General features: G+C 37.8%; 1 protein-coding gene across 2 annotated transcripts in view; it reads right to left on the bottom strand.

Annotated features, from left to right (window-relative positions):
- GABRB2 (gamma-aminobutyric acid type A receptor subunit beta2) overlaps window positions 1-24,722 on the bottom strand; it is a 137,648-nt gene that overhangs the window by 17,265 nt on the left and 95,661 nt on the right. For both annotated transcript variants that reach the window (XM_036391479.2, XM_036391482.2), the window contains exons 8-10: window positions 9,465-9,602; window positions 8,136-8,288; window positions 4,720-4,964 (exon numbers count right to left, since the gene is read on the bottom strand). In XM_036391479.2, coding sequence (XP_036247372.1) covers window positions 4,720-4,964; window positions 8,136-8,288; window positions 9,465-9,602 — 536 coding nt within the window. The remainder of the gene's footprint in view (window positions 1-4,719; window positions 4,965-8,135; window positions 8,289-9,464; window positions 9,603-24,722) is intronic.

The following is a 24,722-nucleotide window of genomic DNA, read 5'->3' as shown; positions in this document are numbered from 1 at the left end:
AACACAGGAAAACACACGGAAAATATAGAACTTGGCAGGTGATCAGAGAGCAAATGTCTAGAAGATATATCAGACTCATCAGAATGGTCAGCATCAGCAAGCCCATCTAAATAGAGTTCCAAGATGGAAACATCCAAGATAAAATTATTAGAAGCAACAAATTAAGAGTACATTTAAAAATTAACCAAAAAAGCCTTGGCTCCTAGATGCTGGAAAAAATTTAAGGGGAATAAATCAGCTCTGAGAGAGCACCAAGAAACTAATTATCTGAGCTCTCATAACAGAAATGAAACTTATTAAAATGGATGGGGGTCTGCCTAAGAAATCATTTGCAGCTGTACCAGGCTCTACACTGGAACTGTGGTTTGGTGAATCACCTTCTTGGAGACAAAGCCAAACTTCACAGGGAGAAAACCTGAAAAATTTTATGACAGTGGCTTGTTTCCCCTCCCCTAGCCCCCTTCTATCCCAAAAGGAAACAAGAAAAAAAAACCTACAATGAAAAGAAAAAACAGGGTCACAGAGGCTTCTAGACCAAATCTTTCTAGACCATTTGTAGGAGGAGATATGATTTATGGATTTCAGTAAAGCCTTTGGTACATTATCTTAAAATAGAAGGGATAACATGTCCCAGATGCATGTACAATCACCCATAGGAAGACAGGTGAATGATATTGGGAAGTCAGAGGCTGGAATTTGGCCCTGTATTTTAATGTATCTTCATCATCTTGAAGAAGCACAGACAATATTGGCATAAAGATTCATGAAATGCAAAGGATCAAAAGGACACTGATGACCATCAACATTCTTAAACACAAAAGTTCACAGAATAAGAAGACATAACAATGGCTTAGAGTATATAAACCATACTTTATGACATGCTAGGTCCTCAAGCAGACATAGGACACCCCCAGTGTACCTATCCTTATGTACACTTGTAGTACTTTGCCAATCAGAAGAGACTAAGGAACTTGAGACTACCAAGGCAAGAAAGGCATTTCAAGACATAAGATGAAAAACCTGAAAAGAGATGTGAGGAAATTATGTGAATGCTATCTCAAATAAATGAAGGATGCCTAAAGAAAGAAGAAAGCCAGTGATTTACCTACAAGCAACAACAGATTGTTTAAAGAAAGTACAACTAGTCTTGACAAGGCAAAAGATGATGGGCTAGACTAAAGGAACAAACTGCTAAATGCAGCCTGAGAAGTTTCAAGAGTGAAATGATGATTCAGCCATTTTTATCTGAACTCACTGCAAAGAAAATCAAGCAAGTCCTATATGATTTAACAAGTGTGTGGCAATGTATCTGCTGGTAACTGAGTCTGAATCTGCCTTGAGTTTTATGTTTTTTAAATTTCTACATGATTTTATTACTCAGATTTCAGTATCCAAGAAGCAAATCAAATACAGGCCCAATTCCTTCCCTATCTTTCCATTACCACAAACAGGATCAACAATCTTTGAAAATGGAATATATCCTCTGTGATGATTCAGACTAGATATATGGAAGAACTTTTTTAAATAAGAGTGACGAAAGAGCAGAAGAGGTTGCCCAGAGAGGTGGTGGATGCCCCATCCCTGGAAACAGGGATCCAAGGTCACATTGGATGGTGCCCTGAGCAACCTGATCTAGCTGAAGATGGCTCTGCTCATTAAAATGAGGTTGGAGTGACCTTTAAAGGTCCCTTCCAACTCAAACTATTCCATGATTTAAAAAAAAAAGGACAGAAGAAACCCCAAACTACCAGATTTTGTATATGAAAAGAATACGATGTGAAATTTAAAGAAAGATGTGGCCACACTTTCATCTGGAATAACCCTGGGGAAGCTCTGCAGCCAGCCTGATGAAGTTCACTCAAATGGAAAAAACAAGGACACCTGAGTCACCCAATCTCCATGAGATTGCAATGGATTCAGCAGATACCACAGCCATGGAAAAAAAACTTCCCTTGCACGCTGTGTTGTAGGCTCCCTGGTATCTTTGGGATAACACCAAGCAAAAATAGAGAGATTACCAGTGCCTGTATCCACCCTGGATCTGTCCATGGAAGAGAATTCAACAGCATAAAGGGAGCATGAATTAACTTCTCTGACTTTGCAAGCAGAGTTGTGGATGAGAGGACTGATCAGCACTTCTCCTCTCCCCACATTTGATTGAAAGTTTTATGAGATTGTTACTAAATAAGAGTGTTGGAATTGCAAGAAAACCATTACAGATTTTCTGGTCTCTAAAGTATAAGCAGAGATGCTGCACTACAAACAGCAGTTCCAATAACTATTTATCCACCTCTTTTACAGTGTCAATGCTGAATGCAGCCACAATTTTGTGTAGAAGTTTTCATCCTTATATTTTGAGGTTTATTCCTCATGGCATCAATCTTCTCTTGTATAGTATCTGTTTCTTATGAATTCATAATATTGCACAAAGTGATTCAAGAGCAATCTAGTAGTATCACAAAAGAACACTCATACCTTGTAAAATCAGTCCTTCTCTATTGGAGCCTAGTTAAAGATGGAGTATGTGATCCCATTTCTAAAACATGTTGATTTTTATGAAAAAAACTGTTTCTGAATTAATTTCAGCAGTTCAGACCCCTTTTTGATTCTTACAAATGAAAATAATTACATAATATTTGTCTCCTTTTAATAGATAAAATATTCAGGTCCATTAAATATTAATGTTTTCTCGCTGCTGGTCAAACAACAAGAGCAGCTGTCAGCTCCTTTCCTTCTCCCCAGAGCAGTCTGTGCAGCAGGACAAGTTCTCTGATCCTCTCCTATTTGATTCCCTGCCTATTGCTTAAAGGATTGCAGACCTGATTACCAGATCAGAGTGGATCTGGGTACCAGAGCAGAACTGACAGAGACTGTTCACCATGCTGGCCCAGAACGGTAACTGAAAGGCTCACTATGAAAAAAGTAAAAATCATGTAAAATTGTTCCTTGTGTTCCACAGCATACCTTGTGCCAATCCTGTAAGCTGGCAGAGTTCTTCAACAGTTATTGAAATTAATTTACTCTGCCTAGTGAATTGGATTAACACACCAGCTATGCTTTCAAACTCTGCTTCATGATCAGCAATTTGCCACTGGGTTTGGCTATTCTGTTACACAGCTGAAGGTCTGTTGTATGAACAAGAATGTTGAGAACACCACAAGGGAAGCAAAGTGTACAGAAATATACCTCAGCTATTGGTGGCACTCTGACACCTATGGATCTTAAATTTCCATTGATGTTAGAGGAAAGACTTCAGGTAAATGCAAGTCTAATCTTGCAAAATTGCTTACAGGGTAGTTTATAGCACCTTAAAAGTGAAATTTAATTTAAAAAAAGGAAAAAAAAAACTCTAACAGCTTAAATAAAATCTCACAGATTTTTTCATTGCTGAAAAATCACAAATAGAAATAAAAACATGTTACAGTGTCTTCATGAACTTTATAATGCTAAAAGATGATATATGTAACATAACATCAAAATTAAACCCATCATTATGAGTATGCCTTCATTCATTGTAATATGTTTCTCTCCAATCAAAAAGAAAAAAAAAATAGGTGAGCTATGAACCATGGTGATATAACTCTCCTTAAAAGACTATAAGCTATAATCTAAAAAACTATTTTGTGCTATCAATATGTAATGGATTTTTGGAATAAAAAGTTCTTCTGTCTGCAGACCCACTATGTGTGTAGAGGTTCTGAACAAACATTAGAAATTTCACTATTAGAGCTGTATGAAACTTAAGTTTCCAATTGACAAATAATCCCGTGTTTTTTTCTAAGACAGGTTTTTTTTTTAAGATTTTGACTTCAGTTTTTTTTCTCCTTGGTCATGATGAATTACAACTCAATGAGCTTCCCCTGACCAAAAAAAAAAAAATCCCACAACCCTCTCACCCCTCCAAAAAGCCCCAAACCCCCAAAGGTAATTCAACCTTACTTATCTTTCCAACTTCGCATGTGTGTGAAAGTTTATACAGTTTAGACTGAGAATATTTTTGCATTCAGCACAGATTTGCCACTCTGTGAAATTCATTCCAAAATGGTCAAAGTGATAAATTACAAGTGCTTTATGATAAGTGCCCCATTTTCATTAAGCATAATGGATACTTTTCCCAGAAGTGTGTATCGTGGCAAATACCTTTTCTGCCTCAATTCTCCATCCCTAGGGGGCTACTTTTAGATTCAAAATTAAGTACACAGCACATTGATGGTTTATTTCTGAGAAGCTCCTCATTTAGTCAATAGTATTCTGGCCCATTAGACATGGAAAATATGCAAACTTCTCAAACTTTAAACACTTCTGTGGCAAATATTTCTTATCCAGCTCATCTGAAAGATTTATTAAAGCAGGTTAAATTTAGATTTTAGTTCCAATGTTCCATACAGCTCTTACTAGAATATACAGCCATCATTTTGGATTTATTCCTTTGGAAACAGGTTGTACATATTCAAGTCTACATTCTGACTAAGAAAACATCTCTCAGTAAAACTTCACTGACTGCATGCTTTAGAAACAAGGCATTCAGCTTCCCAGGCTGGAGGGCAGCATTCACTGCTGAGGTGCCTAAGCACACTGCTCTGCAGAGCTAAGACAAGGTCATCATAATTCCACTCCACTCATTTTCTTCAAGAAATTACATTTTAAAGCACTGTCTGACAGAAGTGAGAGCCTGTCTTCCTGGGAAAATGCTAAAAATGTATCCCCATTACAGTTTACCTTATTGACATCCATTCTCAACTTCTCATTGTTGGCACTGGCAGCTTTTTCTGCTGCTTTCTTTTGGCGCTGAGGTCCCCTGCCAAAGAAGATGTAGTTGACCAATGCATACTCCAGCAGAGCCATGAAAACGAAGACAAAACATCCCATAAGGTACATATCAATGGCTTTCACATATGGAATTTTGGGAAGAGTCTCTCGAAGATGGGTGTTAATTGTTGTCATTGTGAGCACAGTTGTGATTCCTGGAAAAAAGAATTGAGAAGTCTAGTGATTGAAATAATTGTAGCTTATTTTCTAGAATAATAATTTCTACTATTTAAATGCTGGAGTTGAAAAATGCTTTTTTTCCCCTGGTGGACAAAAGATATCTCTAACCTTTGTCCATATTAATAGAATCCTAGAAAGGTTTGGGTTGGAAGGGCTCTTCAAAACCATCTAGTACCATGGGCAGGGATCCTTCCACTAGACCAGGTTGCTCATAACCCCATCCACCCTGGCCTTGAATGTTTCTAGGGACAGGGATGCCCCAGCTCCAGGCAACTGATCCCCTGTCTCACTACACTCACAGAGAAGAATTTCTTCCTAAGATCTAAACTAAATCCTCAGTCCTCAGCTGTCAGTTTAAAGACATTCCCCTTTGTCCCAAGTTCCTCTCCAGCTCTCTTGGAGCACTTTTAGGCTCTCAAAGATGCCCTAAGGTCTCCCTGGAGCCTTCTCTGCTCCAGGCTGAACAATTCCAACTCCCTGTCTTCATGGAGAGTGGTGCTCTAGTCACACAATTATCTTTGTGACATTTCTCCAGCCTTTTAATGCTCCTCTGGATGGCATCTCTTCCCTCCAGTATGTGGGGAACACCACACAGCTCAGGAACTTGCCAAGGACACCCTCAATCCCACTGTCCATGTTGCTGACCAAGATGTTAAAGCAGCACAATCCCAACACAGACCCCTGAGGACACTTGTCACTCATCTCCACTTGGACATCAAACTGTTGAGTGCAACCATCCAGCCAATTCCTTATCCACTGAGTGGTCCATCCAACAAATCCATGACTCTTCAACTTAGAGACAAGGATCTCAAGCATAATAGTGTCAGATGCTTTGCACAAGTCCAGGTAGATGACAGCAGTTGCTCTTCCCTCATCCCACCAGGGCTGGGACCCTGCTGTAGGTGGTCACAAACTCTGTCAGGCACAACCTGCCCTTAGTGAAGCCAGGCTGGCTCTCATCCATCACCTCCCTGGTTTCCATGTGCCTTAGCATAGTTTTCAGGAGGATCTGCTCCATGACCTTGACAGGCACCAACGTGAGACTGACAGTTCTGTAGTTCCCCAAGTCTTCTTTTTTCCCCCTCTTAAAAATTAGGGCCTTTGCTTCCACTTTTTTAGTCAGTGAAACTTCACCAGACTGCCATGGCTTCTCAAATAAGATGTACAGAGTTTTAGCCAATTTCCCAGCTCCCTCAGGCCCTGTGGATGCATCTCATCAGGTCCCATGGACTTTGTGCTTGGGATCCCCATGTTCCTTAGATGGTCTCCAACAAGTTCTCTTAAGGAGGTGGTTCTTCATTCTCCCAGTGCCAGCCTTTACCTTCTGCAGCTTGGCAAGGTGTCTGGAGCACATGTCCATGAGAGCAAGGCATTAAAAAGGTGTTCAGCACCTCAGCCTTCTTCAGATCCTGGCTATCCAGGCCTCCTGTTTCCTTTCAGAGAGGACTCCCATTTTCCCTCATCACCTTTTAGCACTGATGTACCTATATAGAAGCTTTTCTTGTTGCCCTTGATGTCCCTGGACAGATTTAGTTCTGTCTCAGGGCTTTAGCTTACCTAACCTGATCCCTGGCTGCTCAGATTTTTTTTGTGCATTTTTCACAGGCTACCTGACCTTGCCACCACCCTCTGTAGGTTTCCTTTTGTGTCTGAATTTTTTCAGGGACATCTTGTTCAGTCCTTATCTTGGACTTGGATTTTCTGCATAGCATAAAAAACATTACACCTGTAATAAATTGAGCTCAGTCAAGCAAACAGTAGTTGGATTCCATAAGTGTATTTTTAACCAGATAAACTGCAACTTGCTGTAATGAGTCTCAGTTGAAAATTACAGGCTAAAATTGCTTTATCTTGCTTTCCTCCACATTTTCAGGATGTCTGCAGTCTGATATTCTTAAGGCAAAATGCTACACAGAAAGGTCTGGTAAAACTCAGATGTATTCTATAACATTAAAATGTCAAATTTTCAATGGCATCTTTTATGGGGTTTTACTTATTTTAGCTATACAAGAACTGTACTGGCAGGAATCAGTCTGATTTTGACAAAACTTGGCAATAGATACACTTATTTTTGGAACATGCTCTTTATGATGAGGGGCACAGAATAAAAAGATACACATAGGCCTAGTGATGAGATAGACAAATAGTCTAGAGATTAATTAGGGAAACAGTTTTGCTTTGGACCCTAAGGTAGCAGTAGGGAAAAAATAATCGTACTCATGCAATAATTTAGGTTGGAAAAGACCTTTAAGTTAATTGAATGCAATTTTTAACTCAGAACTGCCACATTCACCACTAAACCATGTTCCCCAGGCACCAAGTCTTCAAATCTTTTAAATCCCTTCATGGATGGTAACTCCACCACCTCCCAAAACAGCCTCTGCCAAGGGTAGAAACCTTTTTGGTGAAGAAATTTCTCCTAGGATCTAATCTAAACCTCCCCTGGCATAACTCGAGCCCATTTCCTCTTGTTCTTTCACTTGGCAGAAGACACCGACCCTCAGCTGGCTGCACCTCTCTGCCAGGGAGTTTTAGGGGGCAAGAAGGTCCCCCCTGAGCCTCCTTTTCTCCAGGCTGAGCTCCCCCAGCTGCTCCTCATCAGTCCTGTGCTCCAGACCCTTCCCCAGCTCTGTTGCCCTTCTCTGGACACATCCCAGCCCCTCAATGTGAGTCTGGAGTGAGGAGCCAGGAACAGGATTTGAGGCACAGCCTCCTCCTCCCTCAACATAAGGACAAGTGAGCTATGCAAACCTAGTAAAACTTTATTTAATTCCTGAAAGGAAAAGCAATTTGTAATCCATAACACAATGCTGAACGTGTGTTCTGGACTGCTATGGGCAAAAGCAAACTAAGTGCATTCTTTTCAGAGAAAAAACAAGCAGCAAAAGAACAACAGAATATGTTGAGCTAATTTTGATTACAATGATTATAAAGTTGGCCAATTCAGACATGAAATCACTTTAATTTTTATTTAAATTCTGATGTTTTAAATGCTGATTCAAATAATACAAAGCTTAACAAGCCACACATAAAAAGATCTAACACATAGATTTTTTTATTTTGAAATCATGCACTATACACTCAGCCAGAAGCCAGAAAAACCATTCAGCTAATGCACACTGCATGAGATGTGTAAAAATGCCTACCTAAAGCAACTCTTGCAGCTGAAGCATCATAATTAATCCAGAAGGAAACCCAGGACAGGATAGTGATCAGAATAGAAGGCATGTAGGTCTGCAGAATGAAGTAACCAATGTTTCTCTTAAGTTTAAAGCTGAGAGACAGCCTTGGGTAGGCACCTAAAAGAGAATATTTGGTACGGCCATAATTTATTTGTATAATGCCTGAAAACATTTTTCTTTTCTGTCATTTTTGTTTTATTTTTTCATTTGACGTAGAGTACACTCAGAGCTGAAAGATCCAGGATATTCAGCGGCAGAATTTCTAGCAAGAATTGGGATTAAATAATCTTTTATGCTGAGGGTACAAAGATGCTCTAGTTGCTTATCTGCTGGTAATCATAACATTCAACAATCAACAGCCAAAATACAAACCAGAGCAAAAAAGCACAGAAATTCCTCTTCCCTGACAAACTCTCATATGCCAGCTTCAGTGCAGCCCTGATCCTAAACGTCTCTCCAAGAAATGCAACACTCCTCTCTTGTCACTGGACATCAGAAATATTGTAGTGCTTGAAACATTTGTTAATATGGGTGCCTAGAAATCATTCTTCAAGTCCCATTTCTGCTTGATTTTGAAGAATTTTCAATGTACAATTATTCTACAGTCCCTCCAAAGGTGATTTCTACTCATATCTGAACAGTGAGTTTTGAAGATATTTTTTTTAACACACTTAATGGGTTTCTCAAATAGGTAGAAAACACCTCCTAGTAACAGCCCAATTCAACTCTTGCCTCCCTTGAGCAATTTAATGTCATTGAAATATGTTAGGGGTTTTTAAATTATTATTATTTTTATTTCATGAAATGCAATCTGATTTTCTGCTCCTTCTCAGAAAGCATCTTTTCAGCCTTCAGAATGTCATGCACTTGCTAGAATAGGCTAAACTGGAAATCGTGAAACAAGCATTTTAAAGATTTTATATTGAAGACATAGTAATTAGTCTAATACATCCCCAACATGGCAAAAGAAACATCTAAAAATATGGAGAAAAAGGTTCCTAAATTTCCTACATGTTGGGGAACAGAGGTGTACAAGTGGCTTCATCAGTTTTCACGGGTAAACAAAAAATACAGCTCATTTGCTGAGCCTAAACATGACAGATTACACATGTTAATGAGTGGTGCCTTATACACTATGGAAGCTGTAATAAAAACCTCTGCTTTCCAAATTCACAGCTGCTGCTCTATTTTGTTCCTGTTTCTAAAAGTTTTGCTCCTCAACAGCACACTAAGAATTAATCCAGTTTTAAAAGTCTTTAAAAGAATTCCCCTTTTAAGTTCCCCCCCACAAACCTGTAGAGAAAACAACATTCTTGGTGATAAGCTTGTAGTCCACAATGGAGAACTGTGGCAGCTCGATTTTTGTCACTCCTGTGACTGCATTATCACCCCCACGCCAGTAAAACTCAATGTCATCTGTTGTATAGCCATCTATAAAAACAGGAACAAACAAGTGAGATCTGACATCATGGGGAGCAGTTCATTTACTCAAAACATATGAAATCTATTTCTAAAATTGAAACATTTATAAACATACAGACACAGGTCATTCCAAACATAACTTCAAAAGGCAATCCTAGGTACATTTTAATATTTGTTGGCTTTTGTATTTTTTTAAAGATATATTACATGAATGTATTAACAAAACAGACCTTTAAAACTAAATTAAGACTACACATATCCCATCTCTAGAGAGCAACTGTACATCAGCTTAAGGTAAATTCTGATCTCAAGGCTGGATAAAACAGCATGAGTTTGCTGTAACTTCTGTCCCTGAGCTGAAACATCAGCACTGGCAATGTTTAGTTTTCAGTTGTAAAAACCAGCATAGTTCTTTTCCTAAAATGGCTTGAATGCAGTAAAACACAGCCACGTTCAGTGAGGCTTGTAAGAGGCCATGTAGGAAGCAATGATAGAAGATGCAACACCCATCAGTGGCAAAATACCACCCACAAGAAATCAACCAAAGAAAAATAAAATTCCCACCAGCCAACAAAACACGCCAGAACACAGCACGTGTTCACAGAGTCAAAAAACATCCATGAGAAAGGAATCTGGGTTCCCCAATGGCACCTGAGCCAAGTTCCATGCTCCAGAGCTGGTGTACAGAAATGATCGTGAGACATCAGAAATAAATCTATTGCAAAACCAGGAAATACAATATTCATTAATGTTTCATTATGCATTAATCTAAAGACTTTTGTCCTTGAAACTAAAATACAGAATAATGACCATGACTTCTTTGCAAATTGAGATAATAAATATATAAAATACCTTGATTTTAAGTCCTCATCCACAGACTAAGGACAAAATTAAACACTGAATACCATTTTAGAATGCTCAAATACCACTGAATGTCAAGGAATAATGCATAGAATCTGTAAAATTGCTCCTGTTCATCATTAATTTTTGATAATCCAAGTAGAATCCAGAGTTCAGCATTAGTGGAAGGCAAGCAGTTTTGAAGACATGAACCAAATAATCTGTAAAATCACTGAAACAACTATAAAAATCTATCTAATACACACAATTTTTAAAAGTATTTTGGTAGATACATTCGTATAGTATGTTGATAGCAATTCCAGAGTTTTGTATAAGTGACTCTTTTACTTTCCTGGCCACAAGTCTGTCTTCAGAAAAGAGGCAGCTTACTTATGTTTCCCTGCCTAGCAACTTCATATTTGTCAAGTCTTCCTCTTGGCTTTCAGAGAGAAATAAAATAAAATCTAAAATAAAATAAAGTCTAAAGTAAAATAAAGATGAATAATTATATTGCCTCATATTGAGATGTAAAAGCAACTTACTGCATTTCATGTTATGAAAAATATAAAAGAACACCCCCTTAGAGAGTTTAGGAAGGTTGATATTACTTTTTCGGGAGTTTCTTTGTGATATTGTCAAGTTTTGCTGATATTCTGACATCAACCCTGCCCTCCAATGCCAAGTTACAGATTCTAATACCATTTACTGAACTTGGATTAATCAAGGTAACATAGTTAATTCTAAGGTAACTAAATTGTTAAACTTCACAGCTAATTAATCAGTATTATATTTTTATTTTATTTCTGAAAAAAAACAAATGGCAAAATAAGTTTCAGCAGGGAAAAACCCCACTTTTCTATGTGAGAGAAAAAGTTTATAAAAAGCCCAAATGGCTTTTTATTTGGTTGTATTTTTTAGAATATCTATTGGAAGAACTTTTTGCCAAACTGTCTATGAACAATTTGGCCTTGAACTGTCTAATCATGGCAGGGTTCACACAAGAGACCTCCAGGATTTACATTCCAGCTGATGGCCAAATGCTTCAGCTTTACCCTCCACCGGGAATTTGTGGTTCAGCTTCTCCCTGGATTCTCACAGCCTTAACACGAAGCAAACATTGATAACATCTCAGGAGAGAGGAATCTTTGGAAACTCCCACCCCAAAGTTCAAACTGAAGATTCCAAACTCTGCAGCTCTGGGTGGCTTTGGGAAGAACTGAGCAGAATTCCCTACTACTGAAGGGTCTTACATTGGGCAAATGATAACCTGAGACAGATCCAGAATGACAGGACTTATTAATTAATAAGGAGAATTTCAGGAAGTCTCTTGAAGCTTTCATTAAAATACTTCTCTTTCCAAAAAGGATAAATTATCCCATTCATTTCAGAGTGTGGAGAAGGAGAGCAAAGAATATTACAGTCATCTGCACATGAATGCTCTTGTGTGCTGCAAAGTACCCAAAGATAATTGGATATAAGTCTAATATCTGCAAAACATCTGCCAAAAGAGAGAATGGGCCTATTCATGTCTCTAGTGGATGTTTTACAGTAAAGTCCAATTACCTGCAGCTATAATAAACTCCTTCTGCAGGTATCTGGGACTCAAAACAACTCAACAAACAAGTTAAAATTATTTAAAGATCAACCAATTTAAAGTAGTAATAAGCAGTCTAGAAAAAAAACCTGTCACTCTTGACAAGAAAAAACAAGAATTAATAGAGTCAGTTCAATATTTCTAAATTATCAAACACCACATGTTGGTAAAGCAAAAAGGAAAGCATACTAAACCCAGAAATGTTCCAAGTAATCTTTGCAAGAATATGAGTTTAGCACAGAACACTATTTGATTTAGACTGTAAACAACTGTTGGTTTACTATATATTAAATTGTATGTAGCTCAGCTGCCAGCAGAGAGCATCTGATTGATTGCTTTTCCCTCAGTCATTTATATATCATCATCAGCACAATTTACTTCACGTTCAGAAAGTTCAATTTCTCATTTCTGTCATGCATCACACACTGGCAGTCACCCAAATCAATACATTGTCCTGGTAATATGGCACCAATCCTGAGAGAAGCAAAATATTCTCAACTCCCATTAACAGGGACAGGGAGTTTATCATCCTGTATGCATTGAGGGATGACAGATGATGAAGCACTGTAGAGGAAAAACAAACAACTAATAGAACATAAAATAAAACCCCCTTCACATAGAAACTATAAAAGCACCAATTTTTTTCCAGCCTATTCAAGACAAGTCAAAAATAGGAAATTCTTCTAATACAAACAACCTAAAACGAAAGCTGTAACATTACTGACTGAAAACAAAAATATTTAGACACAAGACAATTATCATAAACACCATACAATGGAAGAAAAGAAGCAGATTTTTCTGAAAAGCTCAGGATTTATCAGGATTCACTGTCTCACAGTGCTGCAGTTTATACATGACAGCCAGGAGATATTTTACATCTACACATCTCCAGTGTGCACTGTGCAGGAATTCAATGCTCCACATTACTGACACGATGGCAGCACCTGGAGATTGAACATAAGGCAGCTGTTGATTTTTTTTTTTGGGGCGGGGGAGAGGGAAATGACAAACATGCAAAACAGTGAAAATGTGCCTAAAAAAAGGGGAGGATTGTGAGGCCATGCCCTAGCCTCTCTCTGTTCTGAACCATCAGCAATTTGTGTGAGCTGGAGCAGTGCATGCACACATCCTGCATCACCTCTGAGCTCAGGAGAGCCACCTCAGCCCTGACCAGGAGCCACAGGAGACAAAAGCATCCTGTTGGCACCTCTGAATGCCACCCCCAGCTGCTGAAGCTTATCCAAATAACTGCTGCTCTACTTACAACCTGGATCTGTGATTCTGAGCATTGAGACCATGCAGTTATGATGAACCACTGCTCAGCTACCCCAAATTTTTGCTGAGAGGGTCTGGAGACTGGTGAAAGCTGGGAGCACCCCCCCCACTTTGATCACCTGAGGTATTTGTCTTCTGCTCACCAATAAACAACATATGAGAACTCAGTTTACAGCAGATTCTGGACTTAAACACTATTTAAAAGCAACCATTTACAAGGCGAACAGCCTACACCTGGTGGAGAACAACAGAGCTGCATTATACACATGGCATTTTTGGGGAAAAAAATCCAATGTACATTACTATATACAAAAACCTACGGCCTCATAGGTAGGCAATGGGTAACAAGCTACTTAATTTCTCCTGCTGCTATAAAATGGATGTTCTTTGCTTAGCCACTCACAATATTGTACCTTCCCAAAATAAAAGGAGAGAACCCATGCATGATATCTATACCCAAGAGAAAGTTTTGAATACAACTATATAAAACATCCTTAGCTAGCAACCATAATACATTAATTTATATAAATGTAGGTCATAGAAGAACTTGACATCTACAGGCCCTGTAAAATGAGAGGAATGCTGCAAAGAAATATTAAATTCAGTGATTAATCCTGTTTGTAAAATAGACTGTAGAATACCTTTAATGGCAATATCTATGTATTTAATTTAGTTTTAAACATAGAACCACTACTCCCTCCTTTTTCCATATTTTCTTCAGCAGTTTTACATTTACACAGCAAAATTACTTATAAAACCCTAAGTAACATTCAAAGCATGTTTTGAAAATCGGAAGCCTTTCAGATCTCTCAAACTTGTTTCACTGTACCACTTCAGCCTTCACTTATTCATTCAAAAACATAGCCAGAAAGAGAAAGTTAGAAGTGTTTCCTTGAATTTGCAGAGATGTTTAAAGCTGAGGAGAACATAAGACATGAGGTGCTGAAACCAGTGGGGTGATATAAGGGTGAGTAGGAAAACCAGAGTTTGTGTGCCAGAGCAATTGGAAAAATGCATATCACACTTGTTTCTTTCTCTCTCATCCCCTCTAAACTCTTGTCTTTCTGCATAAAACATTAAAATTCTTCTTACATTCCACTTCAAAGGCTTTTTCCCCTAAGGCTCTGAGGATTTGGATACAAAGAGGATGAACAGTTTTCTGACTGCAGTGAAATTCAAGTGATTTTTAGATTAAATTGGCAACATTCTCAAAAAACAATCATCTTCAAGTTGTACAAATGGCTCCTTACTGGGCAGAGTAGGGTAGGTCAAAGAAAGGGACAGAAATGTGATGCTGTAATTACTATATACAGCTATTTAAAAAAAGAAAATTCCTTTTGATGAACAAGTGAAATAATAAAATTGATTCCAGGCCTTAGAGTGGAATTCCCATTATATTAGCAGAATCAATTTAATTTTTATGTAGGTACTTCAAGCTTTCAAGCTAATTTTTACAGGAAGCCTATAACTTACAGAATAGGTATCCTGGTGGGACTCCTTAACTTTTTTTTTTTTTCCCTAATGCTTTCACTGAAAATTGTTCATACTTCAGAGCACCTCCTGCAAAATGCTTTCAAAAATATATTTCCACTGCTACAATATTTCTAGGAAAGGAAAGAGATCAGAATCAGATAGGGAGAACTGTATCCATGCGATAACATCCAAAAACCTTTTATCTCCTGGAACACAACAATTTCACACAATCTTTTTGCTTCTACAAGTTCAGTTCCTCCCACCAGTATGAATGATCTAAAAAGTAGTTGGGTTCAGCACTGTGGAGATGCTGCAAGCCTAGGAGCTCCTCACCCAGCAGGGACAAGAGCATGTGGAGCAGAAGTGCCTGGTGACAGGAGGGTCCTGGTGGCTGAGTGGTACAGGGAGGGTGCCCCAGCACCAGAGCCAAGCTCCCTCTGGGGCTCCAGGGAGAGATGGGCACTCTCTGGGTGGGTTGGAGCTCAGATCTTTCCCACTTGCTGCACACAAGGATGCTCTTCATCTTTTTCCTTCTGATTTCCATCATACTTTTGTCCTGCAGACCAAGTGCCACGTTAATGCATTAAATATATCCCAGAACACCATAAAGTAAAACACATCTGGCTCAGTTTTATTTATTTAAATGGCTAAAATCCAGGGATTTCCATCAATTAGAAATTCGGTATCTGATTTCTGCAGGCAAACAAACAGCTTTAGATAATGTTTTATACAGTACACAGAAGCATCCTAACCCCCATTTCTGCCACAGTTTGTATTCCCTAACCCACTCACTTCATTTAGCAGATGACCTTTCCTGAGGATAAGGTTGACAGCATTATGTCAGCACATTGATTAAGTCTGGATCATCTTGAAGGTTATTTCAGTGTAGCATGGGTGACATTAAGCACATATGTGAGGAAAACATGGGTGGCAACAGTTGTCAGTATAAAGTTAGAGCTAAACATATTTCTCACATTCACTACGATAAAAATTATGAAGAAAAAAACCCTTAATCTTTGAATTTAAAAAACCAGATTAGTATACATTAGATTTCTGCAGTCAAGTTTATTATTTCCTTATTACACATACCACAGAAAAAAAGGAGTTCTGGAACACACAAGTGACTACGTGAGACACGACAAATCTGTCCCAGACATACAAGATGGTGGGAAGGTTAGTTTCATTTGCAATTAAAGCTAGACTATGGTAGAAAACTCTGAAACTCAATATTAAGAAACCCAATATAATGAACTATTTTTTAAAATCTCAATTTTATTGTCAGTGACACAGAGAAGCCAAGAAATTTACTTTCACTTCTTGCAATGGTAGAGCTTCAAAGATGCAGTAGGAAACTGCAATATGCAACCATGAAGATACCAATCATTGCTGAGGAAAGCAACATTTAGGCAGAAATAAATTTCTATTGAAATGTGAACTGATGTAAATAGGATAAAAATGAATACATGAATACTTAAGTGATCTATTTCAACGCCATTAAATCACAAAATGAACAGAACTCAAGTGAAAACAACCATTGAGAAAAGACAAGTGCAATCAGGTACAAGCAGGAAATAGGCTTTTTTTTTCCCCCAGAATGATCAACAAAGTGAAAATATAAATTATTTCCTATTTTTAAAGACTGAAGATTTTACTACATAATTCATAGCTATTTGCTTCCACATTTAAATAAATGAAAAAAGTCAAAATAAAAAATAATAAATAAATACCTTCAATATCTCACAGACATCAGAAACTGCTTACAGGAAAACAAATGTTGTTTACCCTGGTTCACAAGATTTAATCTCAATCAGAGACAGAACACAAGTCCCAGAAAGCTGAACTGGGAGATCTACATGGAAGAGAGAACTTGGAATGCCCAGAGACCACTCAAGGTCTGCTTGAACCTTCTGCCACACCCAAACCCTCCAGTTTGAAGAGCAAGGTAGTGAGGTGCACAGACCTTAATGAACATGGCTAAAAATGTTCAACTGAACAATTCAGTAAATGGATGGTGCCTCTCATATATTAACTGGATCATTTTGAAAAGTCCACAAATTTGCATTGGCAATCTCATCAGCCCCACAATCAAATATGAAAACTCTATTGTGTTATTAAATGAGGGATATGTTTTAGTAATTATTCAAATAGGAAGGACTGTGTTCTCTTTGCATCATATTAACAAGCCAACATGGGTGCAGAGGGAACAATTTTTGGTACTTTGATGCATACACACACACACACACACACACAATTTTCACCTCTATTCTGAAAAGATATTTTTGAAGATTGATGGAAATGTCTTAACCCTCAACTCTCTATGTAAAACTAAACACTGTTTCTGCTCCTTGAAAATAATTATTAGCAACTGTCTTCTACTTTTGAAAGGCCATATTTCAGGAACAGAACTTTTATAGTAAAATGCACATCCATAGTGAGTGGGTGTAAATGACAAATTATTTTCTCCTTCAGTAAGGACAAGGATCATGTAGGGAAACCAAATACTTATATTTGCACCCTACCATGAATCTCATCACTGCAGCCTGTATTTCATGATTTGAGCTGGTTCCTGTACTTTTATCTCATTTGACTACATGAACTAATTTATGCATAGGAAAATTGCTGTCCAAAGCAATTATATGTAATCTGTAAGTTATGAAGGTCATTGAATATTGTTCTCTTAGACAAACAAATCTCACAACTTGCTTATTTCAGAGAAGACTTAATAAAAAGACTGTGTATGCTGTTTGCTCTCTTATCTGATTTAAGAAGTGGTTTTTTTGAAACTGGAAATAGAAATGAGGGGTATATCCAAACAAATGAATCAGCAAAGCATCAACTCCACAAGCTCAATTTTTAATACCTTAGATATGTAAGACCAAATGTTCTAAGTTTCCTGCAACCCACTACCAGCCTACATTTTGAATGCTGATCTACATTTAAAAAAGAGAGGAAAAATGAACAACAGCTGGCAACCCTAACCTTATTTATAAAATTGCATTAATACTCCACTCTGCTTAATTATTCCATAGCTGTATTAAAAATACAAGGCCACAAGGAGAAAAATGCAATTTGTAGAAGAAAGCCCTTCTGTTTGTGGCTCTGCCATTTTTTCAATTTAGAAAAATATTTATTCATTATGATATGCTAGCTTGCAATGATGTGTGAGGTAATATTCTGAAATATTATTCCATCTTTGCCTGAAGGAGATTACAGTATCTAAAACACTTCTACTTTTAGATAAAATCTGGTTATGAAGGTTTAGGAACTTTGGTCTCATAGACTGTCCAGCAGGAACATGCTAAGATCTGTTATTGCCAAGAGTGAAATGTTCATTAGAACATAAAAGCCCCCACAGATTTTTACACATGCAGAATAATGATTGGGTTTGGACACTTACCTGAACCTGCAGAAATTAATTTTCTTTTAGTAATGAGCAAGCTATAATTAATGCTCCTTCTAAAGTCATCCACATGTATAGATCTGGGAACTTTCTCTTTCCTATCTGGATAAGTCTTCTGTCATCTACAAGTTTTTCAAGGATAATTACATCTACCTTTGATGTGGAGAACTATTTATACAGTACCATGTGAATGAAGTTTATAGGAACTTTAATTATAGACCATGATATTGTTAGAACTACATCATTATTTTCTAAAAATTGCAATAGTCCTGTAACATTTCTGTGTCCTTCACACAGCTTGGTTGGTATCAGAAACCACATCGCTGCCTCCTCAAAATATTTCAGTGGGAGCTGTGTGCCTCAAGGCTCAGAGGACTTTCCTGCAGGAAACTCTCTTGTGACACCTCTATCAGGAAAGACAGCACAGGTTTGTTGGCAGTATCCCAACTACTTTCCTGGGATGCTGAAAGAGGCCAGAAAAAATTCTTTTGACACCCATCCCTCCAGCTTTTAGAAATGGAACACAGAGAACAGTTATTTGGTGGGTCACAAGTAATGGTTGTGGATGGGTATGCACAAGGTAGCAGGAATTGCAAGTGTTTTAACAGGAGATGGGGACAAGGCCAAAGGAGAATGAAAGCTGCTTGAGCTCTCTGCATCTCTCTGGCACAGGAGACCAACCCTGAGAGCCTCAAACACACCATTCAGCAGCTACTTCTGTAAATGCAACCTCACCCCACATTTTTTTTTCACTAGAAAAGTCCTCTTGCCCTAGTCAAGTTTAAAGTTTTGGCTCTTATGTACCACAAAGCTGCATTAAATTCTGCTCTATAGGTAATATACTCTTTTACTCAGTATCTGGTGTCCTCCTCTGATCTCCATTGATGTACCATACTAGGTTTTATTAATACATTTTAGAAGTTTATAAGTTCACAGAATTGTCTGTAACTTTTCTAACACTCACTTTTCTTCTGAGCTGCAACTCCAGGCATTGCTCAAGGCTATGCCAAGCTCATGAAGTAGGTGTGACTGAGACAAGACAATGCCAAGCCTTAAAGGGACTTTTCCTTGCAAGCACATTTTAACACCCTGTTGACTTTTATTCTGTTTTCCTCTAGCTCTAGTATTGTAACTGTGTCAATATGCAAATATGTATTACATAAGGTTGCCTCTTGGGCTGAAAAAGCAGGATATCTGCATATAAATGTTCATTAAGAAGAATCCAGTACAACATTTTAACATACATAAAAGGAAATCAGCCTCAAATACAAAAGTTAAAGAACTACAACTTTTTGCTGAGAGCCTCATGTGGACTGCACCTCTCTCGTGCCTTTGAAATAAATACCCTTCTTCAGAAAAAACGAAGAGGAAAAACACATGAATAATACAATAATGTATAATAAACCATGCAGCAATGGAATATGTTATAAGTAGTGCTTCATAATCACTATACATTCCTGACACAACTGCACAGAATCATTCTTGGAGGAGTTTTGAGTCAAAGTCACCTCGAAGCTACAAAAAAAAAAAAAACCCAAAACACCAATGTGACTATTTACAGATAAATCTACAGTATTCCATACCTGTGCCTGTCTGTTCTTTATTTAAACTGCCTTTTCCCTTACACAGTGACATTAATTTCTAGCTTATCCTTACAACTCAAGGCTTATGTGTGCATCACACATGCCCTTATCTACATCTATATTCTTATTTCCTAACTTTGTCTTTCCTTTGGAAGTGTTATCCTGTGTGTGTCTGTGGGCTTTATGAATCAGAAAAGTTGCTACTTGTAGGGAACACATTGCTTCAGAGCAGAAGCAAGAAACTGAAAGTACAGTGAGCTCTGCTATCATAAATATGAAAATTGGATTCCTCCTCTGCTCTGCAGCATCCTCAGTGCCCAGGAAGCTGTCAGGGCTCAGGAACACCCCTGAGACAGGTATCTAACAGCCACCTTGTAAACAATGTTATCAAACCATTGTCCTATCTGTGGTGCTCCCAACTTTGCATCATTAAATTACTGCAGTACCCTGTTTAAGTTACAAGTATGTGTATGCTGCAGTAATTATAAGGAAAATTTGTATTACTATGATTGCATAAAGCAACTATTTGTCCAAAGCTTAAAATGAAAGGCCTCTTGTGTGGCAAAGAAAAAATGTGAAACAAAACATCTTTGGAAGGCATGGAGTTGAAGGTAATTATCTCTGTCATTTGAGTTTTATCATGTCATTCTGTCATGAGTTAGGAGTGGGAACACTGCAAAACTGACCTGTCCCAAGTGGCTTTAAACTGCCCCTGTGACTTGGAACACCTCAGGGAGCTGTCAGACAAATGGAAGGTATGCAAACGCAATGTTGTCCTGGGCACAAGATCTCTAATAACATCCAATTTGTATGTAGAGTGGTGAAGCTAAGAAATCCCTTCATTTCCTTCCCCGTACCAAGCATAAATACAGAAAGACAGACTGAGTCTGATTCTTGCTTTTTAAAGTATCAAGAGCTATTGAAACACAAAAGCGTTGCCAAGTCAACAGGGAAAACATAGGGCACTTTGTCTTCAAGGAAACCAAAAACCTTCCAGGTCTACAAGCTCATAATAATGCAGTGCTGCTTCAAAATTGTCAGTACAGGTACATGCCAAGGACAAACCTGAAAGGGATGAAGTGGAGCAGCTCTCCCTGGAGGCTCATTAGACTCTTCCTTTGGGTGGAACTGCCTGGCCAGCAGTAACAGTAAATACTCATGAGCACCATAAACAGAAATGCACGTGACCATAAAGAATGGGTCATCCCCACCAGAGCACCCAAATTCCTGTGGTCACATGGTGAGTACCAGAAACCCAGCAAGAAGAGGATGGAGAGGAGCAGCTCTCTGAGAGGATGCCCCACATTCAGTTGTGGTGGTTAAAACAACCTCTACACCTCCTCAGGCACACCCTAAACTCTCCATGCAGTTTACTGTGCACATGGCTGACATCACCAACCAAAAACCTTCCAATATTATATTAAAAAATACATCAACCTCTAGAGAACACTTAAAGGACCTATCAAATATTAAGTTTACTTCCAAGGTTTATTTGTTTTGATTTTGGATGAAATTGAACACATAGAAGGCAATCTGCCAGCTTAATTACAATAAAAACCAAAAAAAACCTGTGCTGCACTTTTGTCCTCTTCACTAACCCAAATGTATTCATGACCTGCCCATTACAGCTATTTGATGCACCATTAAATATAGCAAATAGCTCTATATTGTTAACATTTTCTGTGGGATCACTGCACTTGGAAGAAGGTTGGTAGCTGAAGATGTGGAACTAATATAATACCAACAGTTAAAGAGGCTGACACACTAGCAAACAATCAATTTAGAAGAGTAGAAAACATTAAAAACTATTTTTCTGAAAATGTTTAAAAATATGCCATATTTCCTTCTAAATATCCAGATTTTAAAATGTATAACCACTCTAAATAGCATAATTACACAGCTTAATTCATAAAGCTATGAATATAAACAAACATAACTATAATATCAAGTATATCAAGAAAAATGCCATACAAACAACAATGAATACTAGGAAAAAAGTAAAACAGGAAGTCATTATCAAATGTATAATTATTGTGGATGATAATGGCAACATTCCCATGGATTTACATCAGAGCTGCATCTGCATGTCCAGCAATGACACCTTCTTTGAAAAGAATTTTCCCTGACTTTGTTGAGAATAATCTTTTAAGTGAGCAGAAATACAGAAGCTGCACTTCCATCATCTGTGCTCTGCAGAATTACTGAATGTCAATATTTCAGAATGATTTGTAATTCAGAAACCTCAGAATGTTGGTTTGATGAAAGGAAATGATGCAGGGACAGTGGCTCAGATGGGGTTGATTATCAATAGATTCTTGAGGGTTTACACCTGTTGAGATCTACCAACAAATGTTTTTCATACAGAAAGGTGATCAGAAATATTCTTGGGCTCATCCTTCGTGGGTATTTTCAGCTATTTTTACCATCACTACAACACTAGGCTGCATTAGAGACTTGTTCGTATAAACAACAGGGTGATCAAGGGAAAAACCATTCTAGTTTGGAAAGGTTAGATGTGTTTCAGAACTGAAATGATAGGAATGCAAAAGGCAAATAAAATGTGGAAAAGACAAAAACCTATTGCAACAAAAAAAAAAAGGCCCTTCTTAAAAAGGAAAATTATTCAGAACACATTAGGAAAATCCAAGGGAAACCATTTTGCTTTCATCCTGTCTTTCAGCTTTGGTAGACAAAGTGTTTATGTTTCTCTTTTTACCTAAATTCACTTAAACCATATATTTATGCTACGTGCAAATTAATACATAATCTTATGAAGAGCTCACTTGTCTAAAGCATAGAGAAAACCAGTTTTTAGTACCAGACTTCTGTCTCACAAGAATAATCTTTCAGCTTAGTTTCTTTTGCAGTCTTTGTACTGCAGTAATTTCTTTTTAAATTAGTTCTCAGCATGGACGAAGGTGGGCTATTTTTTTTTTTTTGCAATTCTACCTGTTTATTCCCTAGAGACAATTCTCTAAAACAGTTTTTAGCCAAATAAAATCCCTTGAGAAAACTAAGGGAAACCAAGAATGAGTTTTGCCTGATGAAGATTTCATGGATTTTAGCTACCAAAATAAATAAATTTTAAATCACTTCCCAAATTCTCATTACATGTATGAGAGGTTAAGGAGTATGCCAGCTACAAATTAGATGCAGCCATTTAATAGCACAAAGTAGCCTCACAGAACAATTTATGGCATACATTGAGGAATGCAAAATCCAATTAAAATTACAGGGGGAGTTTAGCAGGGCAGAATTTAATTAGCAAAGATAAAATTTTGCCAGAAGACTGTAGCTAACACCTGTTCTGAAGCGTAAAGTGACAAGGAATACGTGGTAACAAACATTTGGGTCATAATTCGCGTTGGATTGCTAGACAGCTCCTCCAGCGGCATTTAGACCCTTGTTTCCCTCAGACTGGGGAAGTGCTGAGTTCTCAGCTCCCAGTGCTGCTGCTGCAGCCTCTGACTCATCCCAAAATCCTAATCCAGCCCAAGCAGGACTGCTGGAGCACTGAAATGCTGATTTTTTTTTTTTTCCTATTTCTGCATGCAGTTTAAATCCCATTTATTTGCATCTTTGCCTCCCCTCCTTGAAGCTGCAGAGATTCCTGCAAGCAGCCGTGGGTGCCCACAGGACACAAGGGTTGTGCCAACAAGACTCAAGGGCTGTGCCCACAGCACATGGCAAGGGGGCAAATGAGCCTGAGGTCATTCCCTTGGTCAAAGAACAAGGTCAAAACGGCAGGGAGGATTTCAGGGAGTGAAACTGGCTTCCTCACTGGGATTCACCCACAATGTCCCACCTGGGAGGATAATCCACAGCACCTGCCCAGACACAAATGCAGAATCAAAAAAAACTCAGTTCTATCATATTTTCCAAGTTGAATTAATTTAAGATTTTCCTAAAATCCACTATTTACCTTTTGCATGCCCAAAGTAGCAATAAGGACACTTATTTACCTAAATATTTGAACACCTCCTGAAATACAGATGACTAATTTTTTAAGTGTTCCCAACAGTAGAAATATTAAAAATTAACTAAAGCTATGAACTGAATCATCACCATTTTCTGTTATATTCTTCTGCTATTTTTTTACTTGCTTAGGAGGGTGTAAGTATTTGCTTTGATCCACATGCAAAACATCCCTGGAAACATACCCTTCATTTACAATTCTAGCAGGGATATATTGTCTAATAAGAGCATTTTCTACATCTGGCAAGTTGTTACATTCACTAACATTGTGAATTAAAATCCAAATTAAATTCTACTATCTTTAATGACTACAGTTAATGTTTTTCTCTAGGTTCACTAGCAACTTCATTATCATTAACATCAAGGCACTGGACTACCTCCCTGATGAAAGATGAAGCCACTGATTAAGCTGTCCATTATATCAATCAGCATTATACTTATGAGTTAAAATCCTATGCTATTAGTGATGAAAGGAAAGGAATACATATCAGAAACCTAGCATTAATGAACCCTACTGTTAGTAAATCCACATGTAGCTACAGTGCAGGACAAATAAAGCAACAAGATTAAAGCTTTGAGCTTTGACAATTATGTAAATAATGAGAGAGAAAATAATTTTTAAAACCTCGAAGTAAAGAATGTTTCAAAAAAATTCATTTTTGCCTCGAGGCTGCCCTTTGAATATCAGAAATATGAAGCACCATTACTGTAATTCTCACATAAGAATTTCAATTCAATATAGAAAATAAAAATTTCAATTAATTTTACTGATAGCAAAATAAAGCCTTGTGATTTGGGAAATTGTGAATTAAATCTATATATTACTGCATCTCCAAGTGCTACATCTTAGGGTAGATGAAATAAAAGCAATTACTGGTAATCCTGAACAGAAAAAAGAATGTTTCAGAAGTCCATCTCACCAAGCCATCCAAAGCAATAGAAATTACTGTATGTTCTGAAGGGGTTTTATTAAATATATTCAGCTTTAA

This window comes from Molothrus ater, chromosome 15, assembly GCF_012460135.2.
Source record: "Molothrus ater isolate BHLD 08-10-18 breed brown headed cowbird chromosome 15, BPBGC_Mater_1.1, whole genome shotgun sequence".
In the NCBI taxonomy this organism is placed as follows: domain Eukaryota; kingdom Metazoa; phylum Chordata; class Aves; order Passeriformes; family Icteridae; genus Molothrus; species Molothrus ater.
Note: the sequence above shows the minus strand (reverse complement) of the source record. Positions and strands in the feature narration are given on the sequence as shown.